The 13,026-nt window shown below is 33.7% G+C and overlaps 1 protein-coding gene across 2 annotated transcripts in view; it reads left to right on the forward strand.

Annotated features, from left to right (window-relative positions):
- The first annotated feature begins 5,753 nt into the window (after window positions 1–5,753).
- The window catches only part of LOC110093295 (serine/threonine-protein phosphatase 6 regulatory subunit 3), a 31,294-nt gene continuing 24,021 nt past the window's right edge, over window positions 5,754–13,026 (forward strand). For both annotated transcript variants that reach the window (XM_020818130.2, XM_020818132.2), the window contains exons 1-10: window positions 5,754–6,200; window positions 7,088–7,191; window positions 8,564–8,650; window positions 8,735–8,810; window positions 8,935–9,009; window positions 9,107–9,160; window positions 9,456–9,515; window positions 9,638–9,754; window positions 12,043–12,137; window positions 12,272–12,474. In XM_020818130.2, coding sequence (XP_020673789.1) covers window positions 6,159–6,200; window positions 7,088–7,191; window positions 8,564–8,650; window positions 8,735–8,810; window positions 8,935–9,009; window positions 9,107–9,160; window positions 9,456–9,515; window positions 9,638–9,754; window positions 12,043–12,137; window positions 12,272–12,474 — 913 coding nt within the window. In that variant the 5' untranslated portion in view covers window positions 5,754–6,158. The remainder of the gene's footprint in view (window positions 6,201–7,087; window positions 7,192–8,563; window positions 8,651–8,734; window positions 8,811–8,934; window positions 9,010–9,106; window positions 9,161–9,455; window positions 9,516–9,637; window positions 9,755–12,042; window positions 12,138–12,271; window positions 12,475–13,026) is intronic.

Genomic DNA, 13,026 nt, shown 5'->3' on the forward strand with positions numbered 1-13,026 from the left:
TTTAGAAGTCTACCTTGTGCTCAACGAAATCCTCAACTTGATTAATGATTGAAATATGAGATATAGCCTCCGGATCCTCCTTCTTTCTCTCTCTCCTTTTCCTCCATTCTATCTTCTCTGACAATGGGGATGATGAATGGGGTTTGCAAATGAATTTAGATATTATAGAGATAACCCCCTATTTTGACATGACGATGTGACACTCACCTTACTAGCATCACTATGCTCGGCCAAATATTCTTGATCCTCCAAGACTTTCTTAGATAGAGAGCTCGGTGATGCGACAACAAATGTAGTGCCTCAACGCTCCTCTTAATCCACATCCAAAATAAAGAGCTTAATATTGCAACGTCGACACTCTTGGAGTCATGATGCTCCAATAGCACTTTTACTATTTTTTGCTGGGTAGAATATACGCGGCAAGAGAGTTAGAAAATTTTTCGTCTCGGCGTTGTACGGATATCCAACACACAAGCAGAAGAAAAAATATGACACAATAATTTTTTACGTGGAAACCCTCGAAAAGGGAAAACCCACGAGGATATGCTCAGTTGAAAGGATTCCACTAGTGGTTGCTTAGATTACAGGTGGTTGATTTTCCCTTGAAATTGATCATAGTATATTATAATGATCAACTCCCGGGTTGAAATTCAGTTACAACTCGAGATCAAAAATCCAATGACGTTTGGTGGTCGGGCGGAAATCCGACTTCAATTGACATTCGGGTATAAATCCGTCGTCATTTGGCTATAAGGAAGAACTCCTGAGTCAGTCGACAGTTGGGCAAAATTCTGGTGTTAGTTGGCGATCCGGCAGAACTCCTGTGTCGGTCGATTGCCGAGTGGAAGTCCAGCGGTGGTCAAGGAGTCTCTTCATTTTCATCATTCTCTTCTTATATTATCTTCTCTTTTCTTTTTTGCTTGGGATACCGTCTCATGAGAAATGAGAGGTCTATTTATAGTTTTATGAGAGTGACATGACCAATAAATAATATAAAGATTAAGGGTAAATTGAGAGTGGTTTGAATGGACGGCCGATGTTGAATCCCTTGATCGTGAACCGTTTATTGGACATTTAAATGTCTAAATGATATCAAAATTCGACGATCTTGGGCTCGTTGGATTTTTCTCGTCGAGCCATTCGATTCGACTATAATCATGTCACATTTTGAAAATCCTTTGGTAATCTAAATTATTGTATGAACCCTCCAAATGCGATTTGGGTCTTTTATTTGAACTCATTTGGGCTCGGATTGAGTTGAATTTGGTGTTGTTGGGTTCGTCTTCTCGAGACGTTCAGCTCGAATGTAAGTTTGTTGAATTTGGGTATTTGATTTGACCTCATGACTTTACTTTTTAAATATACTAGTGTAAATGCACGTGCACATGGTGCACGTGAAACAAAATTTCAAAATTAATAATATATAACAAAAATTTTTATTATATGATATATATAAATTTTGATTCATATCCTGACCGTCCCGTATCTGCACGGAATAATTTCTGTTTTGCAGGATGGTCATAGGAACAAATTGTTAACTTACAAAAAAAAAAAAAAAAAAAAAAAAAAAAAAAAAAAAAAAAGGAAGGATAGTCATAGGACAAAATTAAAAAAAAAAAAAAAAAAAAAAAAAAACCAGTTGGAACTATACCAAATTGGCCAAAACTCAACAAATATTATTACTTATAATGTTATGCGAAAGAAAATAATGAAAGTGGAGATCAAAGGTGAACGCAGAGACTATTAAAGATCCAAAAAATTTCTGAAAACGGAATTTCTATTGAGGGCAGAAACTGAGTTTGAAAAGCTTCATTTCATTAACCATAATATAATGAAAAACAACTATATATTACAGAAAAAGGTGCAAAAGGATAGGAAATAACCAACATGATATGGTTTGCAACCATTCATACTACAGGGAGCTAGAGCAAATCGACAATTACAAACGAAGATGATGGAAAATTGAATATTAAAAATTTTTAGACAAAGAAAATGCAGGTGAATGAGAGAAACGGAAGGATCATTGTCAAAAAAGCCTACTTCTGAACTTTCTGGTGTTGGCTTTATATGTTCTTACAAGCAAACCAAGTACCTTATACCAACGGCAAGACAGATACGAAGGCCAACTCCTACACGCACGCTGACAGCATCAATGAACCAATTTACTTCCCCATCTTCTACTTCCATGTATTCTGATAATGTGAATATACTGTTGTAGTCAATGTCAAAATAATTTTATGTTGCAAAGCCTTCATATTAAACCAAATGTAGAGAACGCTCATACCTTAGATGAACAAAATTTTTACATGTGCGGCTTTCAAAGAAAAATAAGATCTTCTTAAATTCCTATAATCCATTATTTTAAAACCAACACCAGCCATTTCTTAAGGTGAAAGTCTATTCATGAGCACTATACGCCTCTTGCATCCTTTTCATGAATGCTTAATATGAGCCCATGGCGTAGGAACTTGTGAGGTATCTCATTAACCATTTGGGAAAATAGGAAAAACATAATACATACGCTAAACGAGAAAAAAGAAAAAAATATATAAATAAAGAAGAAACAAAGATCAAAGCACCAAAAAAATCCAAAATTTTTTATAGGCTCACCCAATTGATAACAACAACATATTACTACCATTATAAAAGTCGCTATTAATTATATTAATTTCATTGCAAACCTTTTTATAAATTGAACAATAGGAAGTATAACTGAACCATGCTTTAGACAGTTAATCATTTTTCCAAAAACAAAATAAAATTGACATTAACGTCTCAAACATAATTTACAAAAATAACAAATCTTACAATTCACAAGTTCATTAAAAAAAAAAGAATATCAAAATGTTTACTTGTAAAAGGGTTCAATGATTTTTTCTTGTGATTACAACGCATAGGTGAACTACTAACTAATTGCCACTACCCCACCGAGCTTAGAAGAGTTGGTAGAGAGCATGGTTGGGGATCCCGAACTGATGTTCGAATTCTCCCTCATGCGGCGTGACCCCTTAAGTGGGGCGAAAATAACTGTGGTCCTGCACCTGTTGGGTTGGTTGCTGGTAGGCTCAACGAGGAATTAGTTATGCCGCCAAACACCTTCTAAGGGGGGTGATAGCGAGTAGATACCCCTATTCAACAACATCAAGCCTTTGTCCCACTATGTGGGGTTGACTGCATGAATTCTTTTTCTCCCTTGTGTCATGTTAAAAATTTAATTCGTCATTGTCCTGTTAGATATCCCGTTAAAAAAAAAAAAACTTGCCAATCAACAATTCTTTTAGAAAATAAAAAAGCATTTAATATAAATCTAAACTTTCTTGCCAATCATTTATCAATGGGAGTATCCCCTTTTTTTTTTGTAATTTTGGCAAGTATAAAAGCCTAAGGAAAATTTTGAATTATTTAATTACCGAATGAAAAATTTGATAAAATTGTGGTTCGTAATTTTTTTTACCTACTAAATGATAATATCATGATATCAACAAATTCTGATGATCAAAGAAATTAATTAAATTGACAAAAAAAATTTAATTTTTTTTTGAAAGCTACCATCACCACAAAAATAATTAAAGCGAGAAACATCACAATTTTAGCAACACGAAATCCTAAAAGACATTTCTCTTAAAAATTAAAATGATAAACTTTTACTATAATTTTTTTTGGGAGAAATGCAAACATGCACGCGATCGTCAAAAAAAAAAAACCCAGACCATAATTCTAAGAAAAAATAGCAAAGCGAAGTATTAATTTTTTTCAGAAAAAAGAGAAATTAATGTATTAAATAAATTTTCGATACTTCCAAGGAACTCCAATCGTCATCACCTCCACCTCCGTATTAGTACAAGACTTCGTTTGGGACGACTTTATTACTGCTTCATAAAGCAGTTTTTTAGTACAAAAATTAAAATTTTTATACTAAAAAACTGCTTTAAAAAGCAGAAAGAAATTCGTCCCAGTATTAAAATTTTTCAGAAAAAAGAGAAATTAAGGTATTAAATAAATTTTCGATACTTCCAAGGAACTTCAATCGTCATCACCTCCGTATTAGTACAAGGCTTCGTTTGGGACGACTTTATTACTGCTTCATAAAGCAGTTTTTTAGTACAAAAATTAAAATTTTTATACTAAAAACTGCTTTAAAAAGCAGAAAAGAAATTCGTCCCAAACGAAACCTAAGACTTCATTTGGGACAGCTTTCTTATTGCTTCTTAAAACAACCTTCTAGTATAAAAAAATATAATTTTGTATTAAAAAATTATTTAAAAAAGCGTTAAAAAATTAGTCCTAAACGAAGCCTAAATTTTGAGGGCAATTAACTCAATTGCAGGATGAATTATGAGTCTTAAATTAGGATATAAAATTTTCTCATTTCAGTTCCAATCCGTCCAAATGAGGACAATTAACCCTTTTTAATATAAAATTTGGAGCATTTCTCAAAAGATTGCAAACCTTATATGCCACATAAAGTTTAGCCTCTACAAAGATAATATCAGATTTCTTTGCAGAGGAGAGGAGACAATAGCTTGTAAAGTGGGAATTGACAATTCTTCTTAAACGGGGCAACATTAAACCTTTTTAAGCAGTAGAATTGGAACTCGCAAAAGGAGCAATTTTGAGTTTTCCACTTATGTGTGTGTGGTGTATCAATAGGTGAGAAATATGAAGGAGATGCAAATATTGGTGGGTGGGATCTGAGTAGGATTGTCAATTTTTGACACGACATGAAACACGATCCGAACCCGATCCGGAAAAATCCGGGTTCGGGTCAACCCAAACACGAAATGGGTCGGGTTGGGTTGAAGAAATCAACCCGTTTTAAAAATCGGGTCGAGTTCGGGTTGACACGGAAACACGAAATTGACCCTTTAAGTTAATTTAATATTTTAAAAAATATTTTATATTAAATCAAATTATTTAAATATATTATAATTGAGCCAGGCGGTTCTTAAGAACCCGACTGGTTCAAAACAAAATTCACCAGTTTGATGCTAGACCGGTTTCTTAAGAGGACCAAACCGGCCTTAGGACCGGTTCATGGTTGAACCGGCCTGCCCGGTTCGATTTTCAAAGCCATGGTAAATCCTGCTAAAGTTAAAACCTAAAAATCGTTTAACAACATAAATGTTAAATCATGTGGAGTTGTTTAACAACATAATCAGGATTTAGGCGTGATAGAAAAATTGATGCTCGAAGAAGTCATAATGCTCCACTCTCTCACTATCCCGCGTGCGGTGAAATATTAAATCCACCAAACTGTAAGAATTAATAAATCTAGGATTTACTGGGAGATTTATTTCGCTGTAAATTCGAACGACATCGTAAATCTTATTTGACAATATTTAGCATAAATCCTGCTCAAATCGGGCATCAATCCCGTTGCCAAACACCCCCTAAATATCCATTACAAAGAGCTTCAAATATTAGATGAAGAGAGCTATGAAATTTAAAAATTAGAGTTGCAATCTCTATTATAAAGTTTATAAATATTTTTTTAAAAATAAAGAGTTACAAAATTTGAAAAGGAAGGTTATATTTAATATACAATACCTGTTAATTATAATGATTCGAAGAGTTATGATACCAGTCTATAGTTAGAAGAGTTATTAGGATATGATTTCATAACTACGAACTGAAAAATCTATTGGATTATGTCTATTATGGAATAAATATTTTTTTTTTCTCAAAACATAAAAGAATACCCGTTTAATTTGGAAATTTATATTTAACAATAATAATAATGACAAATCACGTTAAAACCCTTTTTCCTCCAAAATAGTCCATCACGCAATTTCAGGGCTCGGCCGTCGTACCCCATTCTCGCCTCCTACTCGCTCCTCCGCCGCTCCACAGCTCCCACCGTCGATCGAATCGCTTGATTCCATTTTACTCTTCCCCTCTTTCTCGTACCTGCGCCCTTCTTTTTCGGTGGGATTCTTAAGCCATTTTTTTGCCTTGTTTTCGTCTTCAATCCTGGAAGCAGGGTACGGCGTCAGACGAAACGAACGAATTCTAGGGTTTTCTAGGCGCTCGCGGGTCTTCCGGACGTGCGTTCACGGGGATATTGGGTGTCGCGGTGCTCGGGTTCTGGTTAGGGCAGAACCCTAGATCTAGGCTTAGGCTGTTGCTGGAACGGCTGGGATCTTTCGATTTGCTTCAATATGATGTTCTGGCGGATGACTGGGCTGTCCACCGCGTCGCCGGTAAGTTCCTAAGCTGTAGGGTGTAGGTACTTGGGCGATATCTGTTTTTGGTTTTTAATATGTACTTTTTTTTTACGGATATCCTTTTGGGATGATATGGTTTTACCATTTTTTAGTGAGAAGGGTGCTAAATGATGCGAGTTATATTGGGATGGTGAGAATAAGTGCGACTCGGGGAAGGGGGCTATTAATTGTTTTTCCGATTTTGCCAGGTTTTTGCATTTGAGCTTGCTGGCGTTTTGTTTTCCGAATTCTTCAATGAATCCTATAAGTGATTGCGTAGCCAGTACACGTACATCGATGGTATTTGGTTTTTCAGTACGTGTTTATTTTCAACTTCAATGTCAAGCCCGCCGTCCTTTGAAGAGAATTAAAGGGGAAGGAAAGAAGATCCTTGAATTGTTCGTGAAAATTAGTAACGACAATTATATGATGAGGACCTATAATGTTCTTTTAGATTATTATCTTCTTAGTCTTAATTTGCCGACAGAAGCTTATCAATTTTATCTCTATTTTTGAAGTTCTATCCTTATCACATGTGGGAAACAGCTCATCGTGAGGTTTGGCAAATTTGACGCTTATTTTAGGCTTATAACATGTTCGCGCTTGTTTACTCAACAAATTTCTATGTTTATTATTATTTTCGTCACGTATAAGTTATATTTATTCTCATCGTGCCGAAGTTTTTACAGTGTCTATGACTTCATTGATATTGTTACATGATCCTGAAGGAATCCTTTAGAATAATTTTTATTTTAATCTGGTTACATTGGAAGCATTTGCTTATCTATTTATTTTTTTGGGATGCGTGCTTACAGTGATTTTGTTACTGTATTGATTTATCACTTTATGTCTGACTGCCTTTGACTTCCATGTACGAAAATCAGGTGGACACTATCTTGGATAAGGAGAATTATACGTTGGAAGAGCTTCTGGATGAAGATGAAATAATTCAAGAATGCAAAGCTCTGAATAATCGTCTCGTTAATTTGTAATGGGTGTTTTCTTGCTATCTTAATTGCTTTATGCATCTTATGATTAGAAGTACTGCCTGTCCTATCTGCTTAAACTTGATAGCATTACTTAACTGTAGTTGCAAGGAGTTAATCTGCTTTCAAGTTTCAACTTTGGCAAATTTTATCACGACTGTACAAAAAGCGAAAAAAAAAGTTATCTATTTGCTGAAGTAAATTTACAGTATATCCAGTATTTAGGTTCTATTTTTCAGAGATTATGAATAGTTGATATTCTTTTGCTAGTGCCAAGGTGACATACATTGAGAACCCCTTACATTTAGAATTATTGTATTTTATGTTGGATTGCGCTACTTAACATTTACTGCTTTTGTTGGTGGTTGGATTTGCTTAAGTTATCGGAGATTACAAAACACATGTCATCTAGCATGCCATTGTAGGCTTTTCATAGTTGGGAATGCCTTCATTCTTGGAGATTTAATTTGGCCATACAATTTGGGGTTTTTGGTTTGTAGTGTTTTTAAGCACAAATGGACTTTCTCACTTGAAATCAATTATTAGTATTTAATCATTTGGCATGGAATTCTAGAGTTCTTTGGTGGTGCTTTGCAACTCAAATCCTATGCTTCCCATCATTTTTGGTCATACAATTTAGGATCTTTTGTTTTTAGCGTTTTAAATACAAACGGTCTTTTCATTTGAAATGATTTTTTTAATCTTTTGTCATGACCCTCTATACTTCTTAGGTGGTTCTTCTCAACTCAAGTCCTACAATTCCATCGCCTTCTCTTGTTATGGAATAACTATCATATATGTCCATGAAACATGCGGTTGTGTTATTTGGACTCTTTATGTGGTTTTGTGTCATTCTTATTCCAACTATCCTGATACCGCATTTTCACTAGTTTTTTTTAAAGTTTATTTATCTACATTATATTTTGGAATGTAACCCGGCTCTTCATTTTTGCGGTGTTTTATGAAAAGGAGGTTGTTCAAACTCAAAGATAAAATAATAATTATAATTTTCACTGATGTTTAAATGTTTTCTTTTTGCATCTTTTTATTGTTATTTTAGGCGATGACATGATGGTAGATTTAGATCAGCTGTTTAGTTAATGAGCCTAATTTCCTTCAAATATTGGATCTGACTAGATATTTCTCTCAAGATCATTGGCTTCGATAGGAATAATGGGCATGACAATGATTACATTGCCCAGTCCTATATTAGTTTGATCAGAATATTTTTAAGATGGTGATGAAAACTACTAAGACTTTGTTTTTCAGGGTTTGGTAGTTTTTTCTGATAAGATAATATTTTTTTGGGGTGATACTTTATTTGTTCTTTGCATCATATTGTATTTATATTTATTCCTTTTCTCTTATTTATAGTCTTAGGGAGAGGGCTCAAGTTGAGCAATTGATTCGCTATATTGTTGAAGAAGCCCCTGAGGATGCTGAGAAGAAACGGACCTTCAAGTAAATTTATAAACAAGCTATGGTTAATTATTTTATAAAGTTTATTATATTTTCTTTTTAATTCAATGTTTTTTACTGATGCAGGTTTCCATTTATTGCTTGTGAAATTTTTACTTGCGAGGTTGAGAACATATTACGAACTTTAATTGAGGACGAGGAGGTTTGGGGTTTTATCATAATCTTTATTCAATAGTAGCTGAGCTATTTAGTTTATTTATATGTTTTTACTTGCCTAGACTTACTAATTCTATGATGCTTCTTGTTTCTGTGCTCTTGTTTTGCAGCTGATGGACCTACTGTTTTCCTTTTTGAGGCCTGACCTCCCACACAGTACATTGTTGGCTGGATACTTCAGCAAGGTTTATGCCTTCTTGCATAGCTTGGGTGTTAGGGCATTTTAAATGTTGATATTAAGTATTAATATTGATTTTTTTTTTGCATGCTTCTACTTTTTAGGTTGTTTTATGTCTGTTGGCAAGGAAGACACCCCAACTTTTGAGCTATGTTCAAGTAAGGCAATTTATGCATTTCATTAGGTCAATATGAAGCTCTAATTTACTGTTTGTAGGAGATTTAGTGTGAAGCTTTTTTGGTGTTTATTATCATTTGGCGATCAGTATCTTCTACACCTCCAATTGGCAGTATATTCTTGAATGATTAATTTAGTGAAAGCATTCTTAAAATTCTTGCAACAACTTTTTTTCTTTGGAAAAATTCTGCTATATAAGTTGATTGATGCTATTTTGTTCATATTATGAGTTATTTGTACCCTTTCTGACTTTTGGTTTTCTCCACGATCATATAGGGTCACCAAGAAATTTTCCATCAACTAATAGATTTGATTGGCATTACATCTATAATGGAGGTTAGCATTCAAATCTTTGTGCCATTCGTTTTTAATGGTCGGATATTAAAAAAAATTGCTATGCTTTTGCTAATGTCATAGTATTCTAGATTGTGTTTTGAAACATTCAATTGATCATGCAGGTATTGATTCGGTTGATTGGGGCTGATGAAAATATGTATTCCAACTATAGCGATTCATTGCAGTGGTTGGACGATGCAAATGTTCTTGACTTGATTATTGATAAGTTCAGTTCATCGGTATGTGCTACAAGATTATATAGTCTCTCATTCTCTATTAGCCTGATGTAGTAATTATATAACGGTGATGATCATAATTTAGTTGCTGGTATGTGCTGCCTGTAGCCTCATTTATTATATTGATTGGTGATCAAAGATGTTTGTGAGGATATGGTTTTCTTTTTGGTTCTTTAAAAATGTATGTTTAACGTCAAGATTTAATATTTTGTTCTAGGCCATCTTATGCATTTAACGTCTGAAACTTTACATACGTGGTATTTCCAATATCCATATATATTTTTTTAAATTCAGTTACTCTTAATAAATAGGATTTTTCTAAATTACTCTTACAATAGTAAAATTAATGCCAAAATTTACACGCAATAATATTTTAATAGAAGTTTATGCATAAAAGTAGATGCATCTTATTAGAGAGGAATAGCTTCCGACGAAATGGAGATCTTTAACCTACAGCAATATTCAACACTAGCAAACACTTGGACAAATGCTCTAAAAATATTCTTAACCTGAAGAATTCATGAAATAAGAAGTTCGTGCATAAGAAATTAGAAATTAATTCATAGTTCTTCAGTAATTAATTCATAGATTTAGATATACATGGTATTTTAAGAGAAAGGTAAACAAAAATCAAAATATAATTTCATATAACAATTTTGATTGTACTTGTATTATAATTATAAGCATAACAAATAATACGTGTAAGGGGCAATTATAGACATACTGTCCAAATATTTGCTATTTACAAAACTAAAACTAACACCCTTTTACCCCCATTATTAAAATTCTCACATAAATATCAATTTTTGCAACAAAATAACAACCCATATATTGAAGTGGAGGAATGCATCGGGCTTGTTATGTGATAGAAAAGTCCCTCTCAAACTTAAGGGAAAATTCTATAAGATGGTAGTGAGACCTGCAATTCTTTGTGGTGCAAAATGTTGGCCATTAAAAGAGAAGTATAATATTAAGTTAAGTGTTGCAGAGATGAGGATGCTCAAGGATGAGTGGCTTCTCTCTTAAATACAGGATATGAAATGAGCATATACGTGAAAAGGTTGGAGTAGCTCCAGTGGAAGATAAGAATAGAGAGAGTCCCCTTAGATGGTTTGGTCACATAAAACAGTGGCCTTCCGATGACCCAATTAGGAAAGTAGATGTATTAGATTTGACTTATATTAAGAAAGGTAGAGTTAGACCTAAAAAGACTTGGTTAGAAAATATTAGAAATGACATTTCTTTATTATATTTAGATGAGAATTTGACCCTTAACATGACACAAAGGAGAAAAAGGATTCATGTAGTTGACCTCACATAGTGGGATAAAGGTTTGTTGTTGGTGGTGTTGTTGTTGTTGTTGGAAGTTCATAGCCACGAAGCGGTATATCTTTTAAGAGATTTTGACACATCTTTAGGTAGACATGTCCAAAGGCTTTTTAGCCAATTAGTTTGCTCTCTCTATTAGATTTGAGAGGCATCATCTTTGAATGTGACATGTGGACGCATGTTGAAGGCGTGACATGTTGGTTCATCTTAGTCTACAACTGAAGATGATTATTTCAGTGGCTATGGTTAGAAGGCTAGTTAGCATGCCTCTTTCTATGCGGTAAAAATGACTGAAAAATTGAAAGTTCTCACTACTTCTATATTTACCCTTCCTCGCATGATTATGATAATCTCTTGTATAACGAAAAGCCTTTTGGATAGACTAGTTTGATTGATTCTTTGGAAATTACAAAGTTGTGAAATAAGGTGGTTTTGAGATTTATGTTACATATGTTGATTGACGTATTGGACGCAATTGGAGCCAATTTACATTCTTCTACGAGAAGTAACAAATTTGCATTGATATTGGGCTCTTTTCAGATTTTTTTGGGACGAATATAGGTTTTATTTCTCTTTTGTATTTTTCCTATTGATATTTTTGGTGTGCAAATTTGCCATGGATAGTTCATAAACGACAAGTTAATATTTTATTTCGTAAATTACGTTTCCTTTGATAACACAAAATTTAGCTCGTATAGGTTTGCTTGCTTCATAACTATGCTTATTTATGTGGTTCCTCTTGTACTGCTTCATTGCAATTTTGGTTAATTTTATTTGCAACACTAACCTATGTAGATAATTACAGTGGTATCACCCTTCCCCGCTCTTATCTATTTTTCTGCAATTTGACTGAGTTAGTTTTTGTGGATTTAGTTTTTAATGAAAAGTTCCTCGTCTAAAATGCTGATGATAAAGATTCATATGATAATAATTGTGGACTTATTTTTTGTTATTTCGTACAGAATTTGCCTGAAGTTCATGCCAATGTTGCCGAAGTCCTGTGTGCGATAACTAGATATGCTCCTCCTGGACTAGCAGCAAAAATTTGCAGCCCGAGGTATCTGTGTCTGCATCTACTAGCTTTGTCATTCAAAAAGAATATTGTCATGTACTGTAGCTGTTAGGTATGCTTTGTTTAGCTACCTAAAGATATTGAGGTTTTTTGGAGTAATGGTATGCTTATAATTGCAGTTTTGTTGGACGATTATTACGTCATGCTTTTGAAAGTTCAAGACCCAAATCTGTTCTGGTGCACTCATTGTCTGTATGCATATCTTTATTGGACCCTAAGAAATTGTTACCTCCTCCATACCAATCATTCAGAAACCAGCTAAGCCGTGGTACAATGGTTAATGCCAATCCAGAGACTGTTAATGGCATGCTAGACAGCTTAGGTATGCTAATTAACATTTTTTTTTTTATTTTCAATTGAATGTAAATGCTCTTCAGAAAGCTTTAAAATAAGTTTAACGTATGTTGAGTGGTGTGAGAATGATTTGATTTTGAGTCGATACAATTTTGGCTTGAAATCAATTTATAGCTCAAATCGATTCAATTTCGAGCCATTTCTGATTGAATTAGTTCAAGCTTAACCTGCTTGAAATCAATATATATATATATATATAATTTATTATATGTATAGATTTTCATATTCCCCACGTAGTTGGATGAATGATTGATGTTGTTGTTGTATAGATATGCATATTCATGATAGCTATGTAGTTATGCACTCATATGTGCATAAAATAAACATACAAAATATATAATATTTTTTATTCTATCTTTAGTTGGCTTGAGTTCATTCAATTCCAATTCAAAATTGGCTTGAAGAACAATCTTAGCTCATGGTGTTGGGAAAAGAGCACCTACAAGAGCAATGATAAACACAATCTCAAGAAATAAAGCTGCTAGGAAAATAACCGGAAAAGTAAACTAATTTACTTGCT

The sequence above is a fragment of the Dendrobium catenatum genome, unplaced genomic scaffold, assembly GCF_001605985.2.
Source record: "Dendrobium catenatum unplaced genomic scaffold, ASM160598v2 fragScaff_scaffold_743, whole genome shotgun sequence".
Taxonomy (NCBI): Eukaryota; Viridiplantae; Streptophyta; class Magnoliopsida; order Asparagales; family Orchidaceae; genus Dendrobium; species Dendrobium catenatum.